The sequence below is a fragment of the Leuresthes tenuis genome, unplaced genomic scaffold (genome assembly GCF_036924035.1).
Source record: "Leuresthes tenuis unplaced genomic scaffold, fLeuTen1.0.hap1 SCAF_24, whole genome shotgun sequence".
In the NCBI taxonomy this organism is placed as follows: Eukaryota; Metazoa; Chordata; class Actinopteri; order Atheriniformes; family Atherinopsidae; genus Leuresthes; species Leuresthes tenuis.
Genome location: NW_027325378.1, coordinates 8,651,930 through 8,673,526, shown reverse-complemented (window position 1 = coordinate 8,673,526; position 21,597 = coordinate 8,651,930). Strand labels below are relative to the sequence as shown.

General features: G+C 40.2%; 2 protein-coding genes across 2 annotated transcripts; one reads left to right on the top strand and one right to left on the bottom strand.

Moving 5' to 3' along the window:
- The first annotated feature begins 109 nt into the window (after positions 1–109).
- cldn11b (claudin 11b) lies at positions 110–3,458 on the top strand. The gene is made up of 3 exons (XM_072378380.1): positions 110–371; positions 886–1,050; positions 2,970–3,458. Exons 1-3 carry the CDS (start codon positions 146–148, stop codon positions 3,227–3,229), a joined length of 651 nt encoding a protein of 216 aa, XP_072234481.1. The 5' UTR covers positions 110–145; the 3' UTR covers positions 3,230–3,458.
- A 2,470-nt stretch (positions 3,459–5,928) lies between these two features.
- Positions 5,929–14,430, bottom strand: slc7a14b (solute carrier family 7 member 14b). The gene is made up of 7 exons (XM_072378400.1): positions 13,976–14,430; positions 12,776–13,012; positions 12,265–12,482; positions 10,023–10,169; positions 9,187–9,395; positions 8,316–9,100; positions 5,929–7,493 (listed from the first exon to the last, which is right to left on the bottom strand). Exons 1-7 carry the CDS (start codon positions 14,274–14,276, stop codon positions 7,126–7,128), a joined length of 2,265 nt encoding a protein of 754 aa, XP_072234501.1. The 5' UTR covers positions 14,277–14,430; the 3' UTR covers positions 5,929–7,125.
- Between the last annotated feature and the right edge of the window lie 7,167 nt (positions 14,431–21,597).

Genomic DNA, 21,597 nt, shown 5'->3' with positions numbered 1-21,597 from the left:
TATTTCGTGTTGTTTAAAGTAAGAACGAGTTTCTAAGTTCCTTGTGACAGAAAAAGAGAAGCAAAAGAGTTCAACACTCACAGACGTAAAAAAAAGAAGTTTGGTACTTATTTTTGGAGCGCACAAAAACGCACATCTGCTCCTCATGGCGCATTTATGCAGGCAGCTGACGGGCAGTTTTGCAAGCTGCGCGGGCTGGGTTGGTCTCATCGTCGCCACGGCAACCAACGACTGGGTCCGGACCTGTGACTACACGGTGGCTACGTGTGTCCGCATGGACGACCTGGGGTCCCGGGGCCTCTGGGCAGAGTGCGTCATTTCCCCGGCGCTGTACCACTGCGTGGCTCTGAACCAGATCTTTGAGCTGCCAGGTGAGTGACGTGGGTGGACTGGTGACTGGACGCATACAAATATTTGGATGCTCTAAATATTACATTGCTGTGCAAAAATATAAGTTAAGGTTTTTACATTTTTAACTGATAATGTGTTTGTTATTCCTGTGTTGATGTGTGAGAGACAGAAGAAGGAGTAGCTCGATATTTAACTAAGTCATTAAAAATATTTTTTGGATGCACCAACAATGAAATGCTATGGGTCATCTTGTAAGGACATATTTAGATAAATCAATGACTGTGAGGTGCCTCAGTTCACATTTTTGGAAAAAATGTCAGTTTATTTTCTCACTTTAAAAACTTAAAAAATCTTTTTAAATGTCCTTTTAAACACACAAAAATAACAAACAGTAATATATAATAAACAGTTGCCAAACACATTTTAATGAAACATTTTGAATTGCTGTGCTGCGTTTGGCCCGTGTCAACATTCCTACCAGTCAGAGGCCAGCTGTGTTGAAAATGTTATAGACAGATGTTTCATTTCTTTCAGCCTACGTGCAGACCTCTCGTGCTTTGATGATCTGCGCATGTCTGCTGGGTCTGCCTGCCATGCTGCTGGTCATCATGTCGATGCCCTGCGTCCGTGTGCCAAACGACTCCTCGGTCATGAAGAAGCGCCGTGCCCATGTGGGAGGCGCCCTCATCATCATGATGGGTGAGGAGGACTGTGGATTAGACCAACATGATATATACAGTGCTGTTTAAAGTTCTGATCCAGTCCTCATTTCTTTATATTTTCCTTCCAAGCAGCCAGATTTTCTTGTAATCTTTTAAAGTAGTTTTGCACAATAGTTCTCAGGCTTTCTGAAGGTCTTTTGAAGTTTGTCTTTAGACATTGGCTGCTTTTTCACTCATTTTCTGTCCAGTCCTTGCACCTGACCATTTTCAGAGAAATCTGTTTCTTTATTAAGTCACTTAACTCTGATCTATGAATCATTCATACAGAATAAAGGCTCCTAACTCAGGGGATGAACCAGTGTTGTGTCGACACATAACAGACAACTTAGCAAAGAAGCAGTTTTAAATTGTATTTTTAGGAACTTTTTAATCATTTTAATCCCATTTCTTTAGTTTCGTCTATGAAAAACACCAAAGATAACACAGTTTGACAGACAGAAAATAGTATTTTTGCAGCAACAAAGTGATTCCCAAAGAGCTATTAGCTGAAAACTTGGCATATCTCAGCATGGTGTGCAGTGTGTCCTTAAAACATTTGAGGAAACTGGACAAGTGGAGGACAAAAGAAGAAGTGTCAGGCCGAAAAAACTATCTACAGCAGATGAACAGTATCTGATGTCCTTAAGAAAGAGGAAGAAGAAGAGGAAAAACAGAGAGAAAAGGCTGAGCTATGCCAAATGACACAAGAAGTGGACTGAAAATCAGTGGCAGCAGGTCTTATGGAGGGATGAATCCTCCCCAGAGCCCAGACCTCAACATTATTGAAGCAGTGTGGGATCATCTGACAGAGAACGGAACAAAAGGCAGAAAACATCCAAAGAAGAGCTTTGGGATGTCCTTCAAGAAGCCTGGAGAACTATTCCTGAAGACTACTTAAAGAAATGACAGAAAGCTTATCTCAGAGGGTTCAGGCTGTGTTGGAGAATAAAGGTGCTCGGACCAAATATTGACTTTAGAGCGCATTAGAATTGTACAAACTCAGTTTTTTTCTTATATTCTGTATTTACATTCATGTTTGCACGTTTCAATAAATTCCTGCATCTGTTTCCTTTTTTCATGAAAATATATAAAGAAATGAGGAGTGGATCGAGACTTTTAGGCAGTACTATATAAATTAAACTTCACCATTAAAAAAATAATACATATAACTTTATTCAAATAGAGGACGCCATATTTAAAATAGTCATTGTCTTACATAATTATTATTGTTTAAAAAAGATATTATTATTTTAAAAAGACAGCTTATGACTAAATTACTTTAATACCTCCAAAACCTTTTTTCTTTCATTTTAGTAAATTCAGCAACAATGTTTTTCTGATGTTTGACACTGGTAAATTTAATCTTTTAAGTCTTTCCTCACAACACTAGTTTAATTTCATTGCAGAGGGTGATGGTTTTGGTTTTCAGTTACAGTAGTTTTAGACTTTGGAGACAGTTTTGAGGACAGTTGTTTAGGTTTTGGACATCAGGAATCAGACAGCTGGAGCAGTGTATGTGGTGATAAATGTTTTGATTTTGGGAAACAGATTGAGGTTTCGATGACATTTTTCATATTGCAGGACTGAAGCTCCTGAAATGAGAGAACGGTTTTACTTTGAGAGGACAGTAGTTTCAGTATTTACAGCGCTCGGGTCTTTCCCAGCTGTTGAGGGGAAGGAGGAGCGATGGAAGGAGGGTCATGGTCTGGCAGTTCGGCTTCATCCTGACTGGGTTCATCTGTCAGACTGTCCTGCTTGAGATGAGATGGGTAGTTCCTGTGTACGCCCTCCAGGACAGAGAGCCAGACAGATACAAACATGAAGCACATGCTGACAGTCTTTTTGACCAAATTTAATATGTCTTCCCTGTTTCTCACCTTTTTCTTTTAAAAATATTCTCTCTCTGTTGAAACCCAGCTGTCTGTGGCATCATATCAACCATCTGGTTCCCCATCGGTGCTCACAAAGAGGAGCATCTGATGTCGTTTGGCTTCTCCCTGTACACCGGCTGGGTCGGATGTGGTCTCTGTCTCCTGGGCGGCATTGTGATCTTGTGTTGCCAGGTTTCCAACATGGCCAACCTGCCCAGAGACAACAGCTTCTACTACTCCAGACGGGGGGACACGGCCACGCAGCTGGACCCCCCCGCCAACCATGCCAAGAGCATACATGTGTGAAAGCCTCATGCTCTTTCTTTTTATATTCAGCTGTTGATGCTGTTCTTTTCACTTTTAAAAAAACATCATTAGAAAAACTAAGAATACATTAGTTGATTTTTGTTAACCCACATGTACTCTAAATAAGACTTGTATATCTTCTTTTATCTCTCTGTCACTAAATAAAAATTGACCAAATGGAGTTGAAGGTATGGCTGTTGATGTTCTAAATAAAAAGTTCTGATTCGTCTGGCCTCATCTGATTTTCTATCTTTCTTTTTATTTTATTTTATAATAATCCAGCATCAAAGCAGCATTTTATCAACTTAAATCATAAACATAAACTTAAATAGCTCTTTTAACAAGCCTTTTAACTTAAAGCAAATGGCTACAATGGCTAATATGTTTCCCATAAAAGTAGAAGCAGGGGATTTTGTTCTGCTGCTATGCAGTTATTCTGTTATTTACGAATTTATTTTATTGCAAACTTAAAGCAAAGTTTGATAACAAAAACAAGATGTTTTAGCGCTTAACCTGCTTTATTTTGAGTGAAACAGGCTGCAACTGGGGCCTGATGGTCATTTTTGCAGGTTAAAAAGCAAGATCTTCACCCTCTGAGGTCACATTCCTAAGATTGTTCTTATCATCTGTCAGTTTAAATAAAACATTAATGGTTCTAAATTATCATAAAATGTGGAGCTCCATCATTTTACATTGATCATACATCAGCTGAATTAATATCTATTCAAAACAGTACTCTGGTGCCAAAGGGAAGAGGAATCAGCACTGTCCTCCATTACAAGATGGTCGAAGCAGGCCCTGCTCATCATGATGCATTCAAGGTATACAAACAAACTATTTGGTTTGCAGCTTATTTTCTCTTGTCTCTTGTTCCACAGCAGATGACATTAGCACACAGAATAAAGAAGGGACACAAACGCTTCAGTTGCAGAACTAATATCAGACAAACATAAGGTAACTTAAGCAGCAGGTGAAAAATACAACCTAAAATCAAACACTAATTGAAAAATACACCAAAAAGAAACTAAAAACAACTCAGTGGCAGACACAGGGTAGGTGAACATGCAGCTGTCTGTGTCAAGGCCAAAACAAAAGTTCAACTTACACAACAGGTGCTTCCCTCTGACTTTCTGCTGTACAAAGTCATCTGTTACATCCATCAGATGCAGCTGTCAGTCCTCGCTGACTCCTTTAAAGCTTTCTGCTGAATCTTCTGTTTCAGTGTTTCTGTTTTCCACTTTTCTGTCTGCAGCAGGCTCGTTGCTGTGTAGTTCTACACATGTCTGTGTTGCCCTAATGTAGTCGCTTTAATTATAAGTTGTATTTACACCTTCAGAGGGGCAGAAAAAGAAACACAGTCTGGTGGCTCCAGGCTTCTCACTGGAGCATCCACATCCTGTGTGCTTGCAGGTACAGTTCATCATGAAACGTTCACTGTCGACAACAACCTTGCTCAATCCCCCAAGATAAAAAACAACTAAGTTAAAAACAACCTTGTTCTGTTCAAAATTCATGAAAAATATTAAAGATCACTCATAAATGTAATCATTTTGACGCACTAATGTACAACAGTGGCACTAAATATGTAGAAAATGTCAGTAAAGCTTCCTGAAGTAAAGTTGTTCAGTTGTTTATTATAACCCTTAACCAAGATGCTTTCCTAACCCAAACCAAGTGTCTTTTACATCATAATCCTGACCAAGTATACCTTATCATAACCAAAACCCCAAACAAATACTTTTTAATGTCTAACCCTAGCCAAGCATTTTTAACATCCAACTTTAAGCAAGCATTTATATAGCATAAACCTAACCATTAATACTAATAACTAATTATTCTTATACCGCATTTCTGCCAATAGATCACTTAAAACTGCACAAAGTGGTACTTGAGGGACCTCTTAGAATAACAGATTTATTGTTTTAATCCATTCTATCCACCTGAGCATCAAGTCAGTGGGACCTAACATAAACATATTTAGACATCCAGGCTATTGTACACAGAGATGAAATACGTTAACTTTGTGTACGGCTAAAAAGAATTTACAAGTCATCGTGTAACCGATGGTCTATTTTCTTCTGTTTAACCAAAACCTCCAACAGCACTGAGAGATGCTTGTTCTGTATCAGAGGGAATGTTCTTGGGTCAAAAATGTGCCTTGTATTCAAAATCGTAATTTAATTTCCTTTATAAACTGTACTTTCAGCTGCATTCAGTGTTTTACATTTTCCTCGGACAGGAAGCAAAGTTAGAGGATTTTGTGTTTTTGGCTGTCTGTCTGTTTAACTGACCATGACCTCAGGTCTAATCGACTCCAGTTAATCATGTCCTGTCAGGAGGATTAGATTAGATCAGCAGTGTCTATAGATGTCGAAGGGAGTTTTTATGATTTGAAATTAACTAATATTTGGTTGTGTGCTGATGTGCCTCTTTCATTAGATTGTTTTTCAATCATTATTCTACAGCAAAGTTTGTTAAATAAAAGCGCACACTTAAACAACTTAATCCCAAAAAGCAGGTTGGTCCTTTGTACAGCCTTTTGTTTTTTTTCTTTGTCCACAGCTTAATCAATATGAAGTATATCAACAGTGTATGTGTACTGATGAATTTTTGGCTGATGTTTTAAATGATAAAAGTTTTTTTTTTTACCCAAAAAGAGTCTCAGGATGTTTTATTTTTTCTTAAAATGAGACATTTATTCCTTTGAAACAGACACCCATTCTCATTTCTGCACATAACACACAATATCACACATGACACTGAATAATACCAAACACCCAAACAAGGAACAAGTAAAGACTGTAAACAAAGTACACAAACAGAACCAGGGGGAAAGGTCACGTGGCATTCAATGTCACCAAGAGTTCAGGAGAAATGATGTCTGACCACAGGAAGCTGACAAGAACACATTCACTTACATCCTTAATGTGACGTGTTGCTGATGGTGAAACAAATGATCAGAGAAGAAATTTGAGTTTTTGATTGGTTTTGACTAAAAACTGTCTGGACATGTAACAATAAACACACATGAAGAGATAAGAAGCAATAAACCAGTTGTTGTTGGTTGTACTCTTTACAGCCACAGTAAGGCAAAGGGTGGAGGAAGTGTCCTAAACGGTCCTGGTGCCAACAACTATTGATTTATTTTAACTTAATTTTATAATGATGCATTATTATATCATTATTCAACTCATAGAGGGGCCACAGCGATGACCTGGCTCCATCAGCTAAGGGCCACGCTCACATTACAGGTCGCAGCTCGGTTTTTGAGTTGTAAAATAGATCTGATCTTTCTGTGTGCATGTTTCATGTTTGTATGTGATGCCATTCAGAGCAGTGCAGCACATGTGAAAAAGTTTAACCTCCTTCCAGTTTGGCTTAATAACTTTCTGACAAATCAAAAACATCTTCACCTCTCTGACCCACAATGATATTGTTGCTCTTCTGCATGTGGAAGACAATTCTGAGTTGTTTAACAGCAGATCACCCTGAGTTTTCGCACTATTGTGTCTCTTATCCTCTGATGTTACGGTTAACCCTCAAGACAAACTGTTAAAACATCCCTTTACCCGGGGAAGTTTAGGGTTGTGTTGTCACTGGCGGCTTGTTGGTGTGTTTTGTGGTGTGTAGGAAGAAACGTGGGACCAGACATCAGAGCCTGCTGAAGCTTCTGCTGTCAGACTCATTCTGTGACTCATCTTTGATGGGATCCTTTTTTATCCACAGATGCAACCACACTGAGGAAACCCAGAGATGCGTTCGGCAGTTAAAAATAAACTTAAAATCTTGTTGAGTATGATGTCACATGATTAAGAATCAAATTCAGTTTTATCAGCTCTCCTAAATGTTGAGACCGTTTCAGTTTCGGAGGATAGAAAGTGGGAAACCTCTTGAATTCAGTCATCATCATCATCAAAGCCATAATTTGTCCTTCCTTTGGACCTGCCGCCTCTGCTTGTGTTCTGGCCTCCTGCTCCAGATTGGTACCCGTACTGCTCCCCATCATCCTCACTCCGGTTCTGCTGTTCTACCACTTGGTCCTCACCCTGGTTCTGCTGCTGCTGATGCTGGTTTCCCCTCTCTTCTGGGGCAGACCAGCCCTGGTAGGGCCTCTCTTGCTGTTCCTGGGTGTAGATGTCAGAAGAGAAGGTGTCGTCCATGTGGTCGTCGTAGCGCTGGTAGGAGCTGGCGTGTGCCTGCTGCTCACGGGCATTTAGCTCCAGTGTGCTGTGCCAGACTCCGTAACAACTGTAGATGAGAAGACCTGAAGACGGACAGGCAAAAGTTCCAAGTTTATAGTTTCTTTTATTGCACAGCAACTCCTCCAACCTCAGAAATGCATCACCAGATATCGTGAGATTTCAGTCCCACATTTACAACAATCACTTGGTTCTGTGTGAGTTAAAGAATAAAACTTGTTCAGTTAAAGTAGAACATCAGTGTTGTCACATCCACCATCACTTTCATTTGTGTCCTTCTTGTTTGATGCAAAGTCGTATTTCAACCAAGTCTCTCATGTTTTCCTGTGTTATGAGTATTAAGTGAGGTCATGTTATTCCATCAAAGGATTAGGCTGCAACAGGATCTCCATCATCCATACATCTGACACATGCTGTTTATTTTAAAGAATTAACTGATTATCATTTTTTTATGACTCTATCCATCCATCATCTCGCTACCTCATCCATCCATCCATCTATCCATCCATCCTCCATCTCATCCATCCATCCATATGTCCATCCATCCATCATCTGCCCCACCCATCCTTTCACCTTCTACGTCATCCTTCCATCCATACATCCAAAGTTTGGGAGCAGGATCTTCTGAGAAAGAGAATAACTTTCTTTGAGCTAAGACTTTAAGCTTTTAATGATACAGATGTTTTACCTCACAAAAAGCTTCAACACATCAAAGTGAAAAAAACTAAAAGATGCATTGTGCCCTCTTTAAATCTGACAGATAAAGTAACTGTGGGTTACACTCTTTACTACCATTTAAAAACAAATCATTTCTCTTTTTGTAGATTGCACTACCATATGTTCCTCAATAGTAAATTATAGAAATTAAGTCCTTATTCTCAACTCACCTATGAGGCACCAGATGGTGAACCTGGCCCAGGTGAGAGCAGACAGCTTCAGCATGAGGTAGCTGTTGACCAGTATGGCTGCTGCAGGGACAAATGGCACACATGGCGCCATGTATGGAAGCCTCCGTGTGCTCTCTGGTTGTTGTATGATTAGAATCACAAGCTTCGCCAAGGATCCTGCCATCAGTGTGGCCATCAGGCCTGAAAACACTGCTCCAGCCCCTGTACCCTGCTCAAAGCCAAATATGACGGTGGACCACAGGAGGAAGGATGTGAAGAAGAGGAGGAGGGTGCATCTGGTCACTGTGCGGCCGGTTGCAGGAGTGGGCTTTGCTGACGAATCAGGCATTCCAAGCCGGAGTCGCAGGGTGTAGTAATGACCTCCCAGAAGCCTTTTCAACAGGGAGGCGTGGCCTGTGTGGAAATCAGAGTCATCTCCCTCCCCTTTGGTCCCACCAGCATGGTAAGAAGATGACCCATCACTATCTGAGCCCCCGATCAGCATGTGGTCATCTTTTGTGGGGACGGAGTCACCATCTTGGTTCTTTAGGCCGTCCATGTCTTCCTCTGAGTTAAACTGGTGTGTGTCGGTCTGTTCGTCAGGCTGGTAGCGCAGTAACAGCACGCACACACTGACCAGAGTGTAAGCCAGCAGGGTGCCAATGGACATCATCTCGATCAGGTCCCTAAGGCTCACCAGCAGAGCGAGGATGGCCGCCAGGCTTCCCGACACCACACATGCCACAGCAGGAGTGTGTGTGAGTGTTGACACATGTGACAGGAACCTTCAAACGCAGACACAAGAGGACTGACCTCACGTGGGAGCTCCTTATCCTGACTGTACGTTATCTTTGTGTGTCTCAAGCCTCACCTGAACAGCAGTCCGTCTCGGGCCATGGCGTAGATGACCCTCGGCATCGGGAACAGGGAGCCCAGCAGGGAAACGGTGAGACCAGCGATGGAGCCAACAGCCACAGTGTACTTCCCCCACATGAAGCCGTGCACAGCAAACATCTCCATGAGAGGAGCCGAGCCGTCGATCAGGTTGTATGGAACCATTAGAGTCAGGATCACACTCACCTGTCAAGAGCAAGGATGTGAACAGATTTTAATATGTTTTCGATTAAGCTTAAGCTAATCAAATGTATAATAACATCCTCACAAAACCATTGGATTCTTAGTCCAGAACAAACAGATGTAACACTGAAAGTGACAGTTAACTTTAAGCCTTTCTAGTCTGTATCTAAATCTCTTAAATGTGGATGTCAGCGTGGTTCATTCAGTGGAGAAAAATCTGGAAACTTGCTCACTTCTTACTGCAAGGAGCAAAAGAGAAAGCACATACGGATTCAGTTCTACTGTTTTACGTACAAATGCAGAAGCAGTGTGTGAAAAACTAAGTGAACCCTTACTGCTTCAACAGGAATTAAAGAGGGTAAGTAGCAGCCAGGATCTGCTGATCAATTCAATCATCATTGATCATCAGTAAGTGTGAGCACCTCTATAAAAGCAGAAGCTTAGGCCGTTTGCTGGTCTGGAGCATTTAGTGTGTGTTAACACAATGCCAAGGAGGAAAGACATCAGCAATGATCTTAGAGAGGCAATAGTTGCTGCCCATCATCTGGGAAGGGTTATAAGGCCATTTCCAAATTAGACAATCCCAAACACAGCAGCAAATCTACAACAGATTGACACCGCTGTACTGACCGATACGTAGGCGGTGAGGCAGGCGACCAGTGAGACGGTGATGGCATAAGGGATGGAGGTGTTGGGGTTTTTTGCCTCCTCCCCTGTCGTTGCGATGATATCAAAGCCAATAAAGGCGTAGAAACATGTCGCTGCCCCTCGCATCACCTGATGAGAAACAACACATCACAGAATATCAAAAAAACATATTTCATGCTTAACAAAATAAAGATTAAGATATTTTTTTTTGTTAGTATCACACTCCGCAAAGCTCAGATGCATCGTCACCAGTTATCCTGAGATGTTTCTACGACTTCCACCTGTGACTGAGCTTATTGGACTCAAATACTGAGAGATACACGTGTTTTAAAACAAAGTAATGTTGTCAACAGAATGGTGCAAAGACTTGCAAGACAGGATTTGTACACATACATATCTGGGAAAGGATGAATTTAAAGAACCCAAAAGCTCAACATCCTCCTTCATACTAAAATGGAACAACCAAAATAATACACTGATCTGGCTGCCAAATTCAGAAATATTTACAAATTCAATATGTTGAGATTAAATATAATTGATATTCAAGATTTACATTTTAACCAGTAATCTACTAAAAGCACGAGAAAGGCTTCAGGAAAGGCTTGAGTGCTGGAATAACCGCGCCAGAGTCTGAACCTGAACCCAGCAGAGTAGCTCTGAAATCACCTGGGCTGCCTTCAAACTGTTTGTCACGAGGCCAGCGGCGTGACAGTTTTTGTGCTGATCTGTACTGTTTGTGTTTGGCACCTTCCCCTCCCCCTTGCACTCTGTCTTCACTGGAGCCGTCTACCTCACACTCTACACCTGCCCTGCTGCTACAATCAAGCCACCTGGTTCCCATCAGCTCATCACCCAGTCTGCATTTAGTTCCTGTCCTACCTTCAGCCTCAGCCGGATCGTCATTCTGTGCATATGGTTTGTCAGAAGGGGAGTTCTACCTGCCCTTTTTGAACCAGTGCTAGTTGGTTCAGTAATATTATCTGTTTTCTTTGTTCAGTTGCCTGCCTGCCCTGCCTGCCCGACTGCCTGCTTGCCAGTAAGCCCAGCCATCTCCTCTCGCCCTTCACCTCCTTGGACCAGTACCCCATCTTCCTACTTCCTCCATGTTTAAATAAACGTGTTCTGTGGTCAAATGGTGTCATAATTTCGGTTCCTAGCAAAGGTGTGACACTGTTCACTTGTTCACTTTACACTCTATTAAAATTAAACAAATCTCAAAGATGACACAAAATCTTTTATTAAGCAGCTTTACATTCTGACGTTGAAAACCATACCAGCCATTTTTGGAATTTTTTTGTTAGATCAAAAAGTAGAAAAATGTTGGAATCACTAAATCATGAGAGAAAAGTCTCCATAATTTGAGCCCCATTTGAAACTCAAGTTGTTTAGCTCACATTTGAAATCTTCATTTGCAAACTACATCAATGACTGACTTCAGTTTAGGAGGATAGAAAGTGGGAAACCTCTTGAACTGACTTAAAATTTGTTTACCAACAGTTGTTTTGTTGCTTTTCCTGCATATATTAATTCATTATTAGTTTATTTAGGATTCTGATATAGTTACGGCTTCAGTCAGTGTTTGTTTAGGTGGATACGGAACCATTTGAAAATAGATTTTTGTCACAAAGGTGTCATGTCAGCATTGTGAAGAAAGATGTCAATCACCACGTTTTAAACCAAAAACAGCCAACTTGAGATGTTCATCTCCTCAGATTTGGTGTTTGTTTGTGGGCCGTGTAGATTACCGAGCACGTAACGATGACCAACCACAGCATTTAAGTTGCGCCTGAAAGCCACCAGCAGCACTCTCCTCCTATCCACTTTGGAGTCCTCCATATAGTTAACACTATATAGTGGGTAAATTAAATTAATCTGAACACAGGTGTGCACCGATGCTTTCCATCCAACCTGGTTGAGTTTGAACGTTTCTCCAAAGAAGAATGGGAGACACTTCCACAACAGATGGGTGTTGGACCATTCCTAATGAGACTGGAGGCTCCCACTACTGCCAAATTGCTGTAAACAAGTACTAAATAAATGGTGGAGATGAGATATTTCAGTGTGTTATTTTCAATTAATTGAAAAAAGAAATATCCCATTCGGTATTTTTTTACTCATTGTGGGGATAAAATGAAAAAGTGGAAAGCTGTAAAGGATTTGGTTGACTTTCACATGGACATGAGCAGCTGTTTCACTGCATTTCATATCAGTGTGGCGATCTCACCCCTGACCACCCGTACGGCAGGAAGTTGCCGCCCTCCCAGTTGCTTGGTGAAAGGAAGAAGAGTCCGGCCACGATCATGAAGACCCAGACCACCATGTTGACCAGATTCAGTATGTTATTGAAGCCCACGGAGTTCTTCACGCCGAGAGCTATGATCACCGTGACCAGCAGGGCGATGAACAGGGCCAGCAGGTCGGGATATGTGTCCTCGCCCTTCCCTGAGACAAACAGACAAAGCAGCCATACTGACTCAGGTGCAAAGACAAGGATACGAACTGATAGGTGAAAAAGGGCTTTCTTATGTCCATAAGATGAAGTTCATGTCATGATTTTATCCTCTGCTTTTAATGTTAAACATCTTTTTATACCCACAACACAGAATCAGACTTCACTGCAAGGTAAGACAATGAATATGAATAAAAGATAAAAGTATTAAACAAAAGCATCTATGTTCAACCCTTTGTTGCAACTAACAGCACAGGTTTGTAATTTGCATGATTTTGAAACTGACCGAGTCCTCTGAGCGTGCCCAGGTGGGTTATCATGTAGTTACTGATGCTGTGATTGGCCAGAGAATCGAACATGCTGCTGAGAGCCGACGCCCCCGCCGCTGTGCCGATCAGGTACTCCAGGATCAGGTTCCACCCGATGAAAAACGCCACAAACTCCCCCACCGTCACGTAACTGTACGTATAGGCTGAGCCCGTCGTTTTGGGGACCCGGACACCAAACTCTGCATAGCACACACCTTAAACAAAAACACATTTATAACAACCCAAAAAAATGTGGCTTCAAATGTGTTGTTGAATGTGTTTAAACTTGACTGCATGAAACATTTTCCAAGATAGTTTGATTTTGAGCTGGAAAGGTGGCAGCTGGAAAACACCCATAAGAATCCAGACCCATTTTTCCTTAAAGAAAAAATCATAGGGAATATAAAACAGACCCAATGGACGACATAGATCATATTTCTAAGAAAGAAAAACAAAAAAAACATTCAGGTATCACCACCAAGAGTCAAAGATCTGTAATGTTACATATGTTATATTGTTATATTTAGTTTCAATCATTTGTTACAACATACAGCGTTCCTGTATCATGGTCCTTATGGCTCAAGCAGAAGATACTCAAAATCCTAAAAGGTATAAAAAAACTAATCAAAATCCTAAATTTTATGTTTAACTTGCATAAAATGAAACAAACGCTTGCTGGATTAAAACCGTTTCATCCATATTACACAGTTTATATCAATATAGAGTTTTTGCACAGTTCTCAAAGAAACAAATTTAGCTTTTTGGCCTAAAATCTTAATGCACATGACTTTAGGGTTTTCTAGTTAGTGTTTGCAAATGAATAAAGAAATAACAAACTTTGTAAGGCTGTGTTAAAAACTCGGGAAGAAAATAGGTTTTTTGTGCTTTCAAATGAGTAAAGACATGAAAAGAAAAAAGAAAATATTAATGGTGGAGAAAATGAAAGATGTGGACACTCCTAATTTGATCCTGATAGATTTAGGGAAGAAAAACAAAGGAGAATAAGAGGAAAGGAAGACTGTTATGGTGATTGCGGAAGCTTTTTTTTGGCCACATCTACAACTAGGGGCAGATTTACTTTGCATCTGGCATAAACTTTGTTTGACTTATTAACTGAATTTTTCACCTTGTAATTCACTACTAATTAAGGTATTATTTACCACCAAATCGCCTTTTACCTGACAGTATGGATGCCACTGCTGCAATGATGAAGGACAGGATGACACCTGGCCCTGCCATCGCCTTAGCAACCAGCCCGGAGACCACGTACATCCCTGTGCCAACGCAGCTGCCTACCCCGAGCGACACCAGGTCCACTGTGGTCAGAACTTTAGCCAGTCCCACCGCCGACCCCTCTGCCGTCTCGATGAGGTCATCCGAACCATGAGCCATAGAGCCCATGGGCTTGGTCCGTAGCAGGCGGGAGTACATGTTGTACCAGGCGTCGCCCAAAGACACCCGGCCCAACCACGCCGCCATCACTTCACCTGGTTATTACCTGCTGATGTCACAGAGTTACTCAGTGCCTCTGCCTTTCTCCTGTCACTGCGTCTGTCATTGATTCAACTTCATGAGGAGCCTCCCCGAACTGTCTTTCTCAGGTTTGTTCTCAGGTTCATTAAACCAAAATCCACTCAGGTCAGAGGCTCTGAAAACAGAGGCAACATGTATGAGGATCAAAGTGAAGTGACTCTGAGTGAAGGAGAATGTTGTTTTTATGGACATTAGAGCTCATTTTCACATTAAGGTGTATGTATGAGCTCATATAGTCTGCTGGTGCTCATTAAACTGATGACATTCATGACTGAGCCACAATGAGCCTCCTGCTGAACAGCAAAACTATCAGACTGACAACAACTATTGTCATTTTTCTCTTTTTGTAGTTGCTTTGTGTCTTTCCTAAGTGGTCACTTTGCACCTCTGTTATCTTTTCTTTGGGGTTCTTTCTGCTTATACGTCACTTTTTGTTCATTTCTAGACAGTTTAAGGTAATTTAATGTCTTTAAGCCTATCTGGAATCTACTTGTGGTCACTTTAAATCTCTTTGTAGTCGTTTCATAAATGTCAGATTGTATTATGAGTTTTGTGTAATTTTGCTGGTCTTTGTTGTGATCTTGCCATTTTTTTTATGTTGTTTCTTCACTTTGTGTCAATTTGTTATCATTTTGAGTTTCTTTGTGGTAATTCTTTGAAGGTAACTCATTTTCACATAGTTGCCTCTTTTTAGTCTCTTGAGTAATTTCGTATCTGTTCATCACACTTTTTTCTTTTGTAGTTGTTTCACGTCATTTTGTAATCATCTATATCCGTGTTGTTTCTTTTGTTTCCTCCTTATTTGTTCTTTTTTGTTAATCCTGAATCTCTCTTTGGTTATGTACATTCTGAGGTTATTTCCAGTCTCCTTATTGTCTCTTTGAATCTCTCTGTGGTTGTTTTGAGCTCTGTCACTGTTAACTAGAACAATTTTCAAGGTGCGGTCAGCTTTATATGCTCTAACCTGTTTATAGTACTATGAACTAATCTTGGTTATGTTGGGCAGCACAGAGCCCAGGATCCAACTTTTACTCAAGAGTATAGCTCCATCTCGGCTCAAAAGTGCACAAACAGCCCTGCGAGTGATGTTAAAACATTTTTATCCCCAACACCTGACAACCTGACTGAAATGCTGTGGTGGGACCTTAAGAGAGCTGTGCATGAACCAATGCTGCAAACCTCAATAAACTGAAGCAGCACTGGAAAGAAGAGTGAGCCAAAATTCCTCCACAACCATGTGAGAGACTGATGACCTCATACAGAAAAACATTACTTCAACTTATTGCTGCTAAAGGTGGTTCTACAAGCTGTTGGATCATGGGGTTCATTTAGTTTTTCACACACTAAATAGATAATGACAAGGTGCAATATGTCATTATGTTGATCTGAGGTTGTAGTTACCTCATCTTCAGACCTGGTAAGATACACACAATGTTTTTTTCTTACAATTTCCTGAAACTTTGGAATTTAAAGAGGATGTACCCTCTTTTTCCCATGTTCGTACTGACTGAGATATTTTTAATGACAAAGTTAAGTTGGCTGTTTCTCACTATTTGTTAGCGAATAGTAAGAAGTATTACTATTTCATACTTTCATACTAACATATGTTTCCTGTAAAATACTCCCCCATACACATTGTTGTAATGGTTCAGACCTCTGTTATTTGGGATTTTTTTGACAGTGCAATCATAATTCCAATTATCAGTCACAATTTAATCAGCTGGCACATGTGCTGCTGCTTAAAAAGTTTAATTTCACAGTTCAGCACACCAAAGCGGACCTGGGATTCCTGCCTCAGGGGCAGGAGTAGCTCTCCAGGTGAAGCTGAGATACTGTCAGCTGTTCGTCGCACTCATCAGAGCAAGACTCCCTCTCTGAAATATTAATGAACACCAAGGATCCACTTTCACAACGGAAAGCTACGTTATGGAGGCAAAGACTGAATCGTGAGCAGCTATGAAACTGCTCATTTGCACTTGAACATTTATAAAGTTTTTAAAGTCCATCAACATCTGAATTCAAATCAACTGATAATCAGCAGGATGGACTTAATACAGTGAGGCACACAGACAGTTTAAGACCTACAAAGACTGATAAAAACATCCTACAAGCAGTTAAACACCTGAGCACACAGGTCTTACACCCACCTGCTGTGTGTTTCCCCTCCGGAGGAAGAGCGTGAGGCATTTGGTTGATTCCTCGTTGTCTGCAGAGCCGCAGGAAATGGTGACGATATGAGACGGCCGCGTTAAATCATTCAGACCTGATAACATGTGATCAGGCTAATAAAATATTCAACAGCCCTAAAACTGAGCAGGATTGCGTGCATGTAGCTGTCATCATTCATTAATGGAAGGGAAAACAGCTGCTGTGAAGGTTTGAGTTCATGCTCAGGGCTGGGAACTGACCAGGTGTCTGGAGATAAATTATCAAAGTCTTTCCAACCTACAGGTGAAGACTGTCCCATTTATAGTGAGCATAAATCTAAAACTTCATCTGATTAATTTGGTTTACTGAAAACCAAAACCAAGCTCAATGTAACATTTATTATTTAACTTTCTACCAAAGCTTTTGTCTGTATCACTGTCTCTAAAGGAGGTGAAGTTCGTAAAGCTGTAGAGTCAATATGCAAATGCTGTTAGTTAATACAACTTAAAAGTGAGAACCTCTACAAAAGCAGATTTGTCAGTTTGCTGCTCTGAAGCATTCAGGTGTGTGTTCACACAATGCCAAGGAGGAAAGACATCAGCAATGATCTTAGAGAAGCAATTGCTGCTGCCCATCAATCTGGGAAGGGTTATAAGGCCATTTCCAAACTATTTGGAGTCCATCATTCTACAGAGAGAAAGATTATTCACAAGTGGAAAACATTCAGGACAGCTGTCAATCTTTCCAGAAGTGGACGTCCCAGCAAGTTCACCCCAAGGTCAAAACCCAAGAGCTACATCTCAGACTCTACAGGCCTCAGTTAGCATGTTAAAGGTTAAAGTTCATGACAGGAATTTTTTGGGAGCCACATTAAGGGAAGGTGAGACACTCTTAACACTCTTAACCCAGTAGATAAAATCCAGTGAAATGTTGAGTGTTATTTTCCATTTCTCTACTATGGTGTCACATTTTCTAGATTATTCATTTTTTGGTCAATTTTGAGAAAAAGTGTGTTCAAAACTGAGTCAATCCCATGGTTAAACAGCTTGTAGAACCACCTTTAGCAGCTATAACTTGAGGTAATCATTTAGCTGATGATCAGTTAATCAAGTGTATTTGATCAGCAGCACCATCCTGCTACTTACTTTCTTAATTCCTGTGGAAGCAGTAAGAGTTCATTTAGTTTTTTCACACACTGATTCTGTGCTTTGTCTCAGTTTTTCTTCAATAAATAACGACACAGTGTCATGTGTTGTTGTTCATCTGAGGTTGGATTTATCTCATTTTAAGACCTGATAAGATCCAGGTGTTTTTCTTATTTTTTGTCCTGATATGGGAAACATATGAATTAATAGTGTGTACTTTCTTTCCTACATGACTGTAAGTACATGGTGTATTGCTGTAGTCTGATGATAATGTTAGCACGATTCTTTCATTGGAAGCCCAACAACAAGCTGGAGAAATCTTAAGTTAAACAAAGTATTTATTAGTGGTCACAGGTAAGCACTGGACTCAGAGTGACAGAGCTCTTGCAGGATATCTGTCAGCCCGAGTACCAATATCCGGAAATGGTTCACATTTACCTTCTTCACATTTATCTCACAGAGGTTGGACTTACACTCAACAGAGTATAATTGGCCAGTTAGTGACATGTGCAGGCCAACCACCGTCCACGTCATGTTCTTTGGATGAGATAAACTATATTTGTGTGTGAGTGTTGTTTTAGGCGTGTATCTAATGTACCAGACCTACCTGACCCAGTTATTTAGTCCCGTTATGCCATCTTAAAGTCTTGGACCATTCAAGGACATACGTTGCGTAGTATGAGCGGAGTGGAAAAGTTCAAAGACAAATACAGAATATGAAGACCTAATGTCTAAGAACAAAGCCAGTTATAACATTTCCCCCTTTTGACATGATTTTATCATGTCAAATAAACTAGGTGGGAACGTTATATTCTGTATTGTGTCAGACCTGTTAGTGACAGTCACTTTAGCAGGCCCCCAAACTGCAAGTGGCCACTTACTTTGATGTGCAGCACAACCGGATAGGAGAGTTTTGTTATTTACACTTTTACAGAACCACTGGAGATCTGTCAGTGTAGGAATTCTCGATCTGTCTCGACTGTTTGATACACTTTCACGAACACAGTAACATATCAACCAAGTAGCAATCCATCCCACATTTTCATAAAAAATAGCAAATTTAGGCCTAAACACTTAAATTCTTAAAAAGCAGTACTAAATCCATAGCTATCGCGGATTATGTACAAATTCAATAATTTTATACAATTTAGAAGACAACCCTCAGGGATTATTCATTTTATATTATGAATTTTGCGCATTTCATTTATCCAAATTGAACTAGATTAAAACACTTAATTTACTCTCTCTATGTGAGACTGTGGTATACTTTACATGTGACCATTCAGTTAAACAAACAGAGTATCTAGTTTCTTACAGTAATTTTGTCCATTGTTTTAGCAAATGAGAACATCATTAATCAGACAATTTGATTTAGCATGTCCAATGTGCAGAAATTTCCCACAGGCTTATACAAGAGGTTTTCTGCTCACCTTGTGTTTTAGGCGCCTTGAATTGTCTGATAAAGGGTCTCCTCCAATTAACTCCGGCACCCCTCAATCGGACACGGTCTCAGAGTCAGCCAATCTGGGTCACGGCACCAAATTGTTAGCCCGATTTTTTCATTGGAAGCCCAACAACAAGCTGGAGAAATCTTAAATTAAACAAAGTCTGTATTAGTGGTCACAGGTAAGCGCTGGACTCGGAGTAACAGAGCTCTCGCAGGAAATCCTTGTCCGAGCCCCGATATCTGGAAATGTTTCATATTTATCTTCTTCACATTTATTTTACAGAGGTTGTACTTACACGCGACCGAGTATAATTGACCAGTTATTAGCGACATGAGCAGGCCAACCACCGTCCACGTCATGTTCTTTGGATGAGATAAACAATGTGTGTGTGTGAGTGTTGTTTTAGGCGTGTATCTAACGTACCAGACCTATCTCACCCAATGATTAAGTCCCGTTATGCCATCTTAAAGTCTTGGACCATTCAAGGACATACATTGCGTAGTATGAGCAGAGTGGAAAAGTACAAAGAAAAATACAGAATATGAAGACCTAATGTCTAAGAACAAAGCCAATTACAACAGCAATCTGATACAGAGAGTAAGATTACAGGACGGCATAAAACAGAGGAAACATGACACTTCACAACTGTCAGCACAGGCTGGCAGAGGGTATATAAATGAGCTTTTTTTAAAACTACTTTTAAAGAGTTGAGTCGTCTTTAAATTAATAAATATATTTCGGTGTATTTCATAAACCAAGTGTGAGTCTAGGTTTTAGAAATTTTGCTATTTAAATTTGAAATAGAAGCAGTAAGTTTGCAGAGTCAGAGTAAACAGTTTCCACATCGTATATCCTGAACAGGGGTGATGCAGAACCAGATGGGGTATATCCAACAAAATGCTTCTTATAGAGCTCAATGATGGTTTAAATCATAGCACACATGCAACAAATTCTCTCCTGTCTTAAATTTATGCATTTCCTTCTCATGTCTTTGTCGTTTGTGCATTTTCTTTGATATAAAATGTCACTGTAAACTGTTTTTCTGAGAGTTCTGTATATATGTAAAATCCACTAACGTTGTGAATCCTTGTGTGGATTTGAGAAGCCACCGGCGGCTGTTGACTGCAGAGCAGCTGAAGGTGGGTGCATTCCTGAGTCCAAATGTTCCAACAGAAGAAGCAGAAGCAAAGCAAAACATCTTTTTTTGTTTAAGGGGAATAAAATACTTTTCTTTCTTTTTGGCAGGAAGCTTATGACAGTTTACGGAGAGGGAAAGGCCTGAAGGGTTGAACATTGTTCGCATCGAGCCAGCTTGAACCTGAAGATTTGGCAACGTGGACAAAGTTTTTTGGTGCCTGGCTGAATTTAAATGTATGCTGAATTCTGCATTGAAATTCAAGAAGATATGTTGCCAATTATCTGCGTATTTCACCTGGATGAACAGTTAACAGTTCCAGTGAGGTGTTTCAGTGTAACTTTGTCCCTGTTCGTTACAGATAAGATGAATAAAAACAGGCCCCTGAAGACACAAATCATTAACACAAACTGACACTATCTTTTTGGTTAGTTATCATGTTCCTGCCCTTTTTCCCATGACTTTCTGTTCATTTCATGTCCACATGTAGTTGTTTAGTGTCTCTGCAGTTCACATTCTAGTTTTTTTGTTTCTACTAAATAGCTGCCATCTTTTTCTCTCAGATTTAGTATCTTACATTTTCTTCTGTCGTCTCCTGAATCGCAGATATTTTTCTATGTACCTTTGCTGTAATATCAGCTTTGTAGACTTATTTTTGTGCGTTTTTAACCTTGTTGCATTTATTTATTTTTTGCTCACTGTATTGCAAACTAAATATGATTTTCACTGTCTTGGGTGTTCACTCGGTACTGTGCCGTTTCATATCAATGTAGTCTTGTTCTGCATCTTTGCCAATTTTTTGGTTGTGCTGTTGTGAAATGTCTCAGTGTAGTCAGTTAGCAGCCTTTTGTAGCAGTTACGCACATCTTCGTGGTTGTTTTTATTACAAAATAAATCCATTTAAACTTTGTGACTGCTTTTGTAGTTAAGATCATCCTCGTGTTGCTGTTATACAGCACTTTAAATTTGCTCACTTGATGCACCACCTGGTGGCTGTTCAGTAAAACACTTGATGAGTAAAAAGAATCGTTTCTGGTCTCATTTCACTTACTCCAAGTTGTTTCAAAAGCCTAAAATAATGTGACTGTAGTTTTGTTGGGCAGCTTTAGATTTAGTCAGGTGTAACTAATAAACTGGGTAAAGTGTCCAGTCAAAAATAATGTGAATAGATTAATGGAAAAAATAGTGGTTTTCTATCACATCTGAAAGATACCAATGTGATTACTTTCTATGGAGAATCAACAACAAAATGCTTGAGTGGTTGAGTGTGATAATTAAGGAACATTTCACTTGATGAAAAGCACTGGTGAACAAAATAATGTGCGTTATTGTTTGGAGAATGCAGTAAAAAAAAAAAAATCATTTAAAAATAAAGACAGATGAGTTTTTTT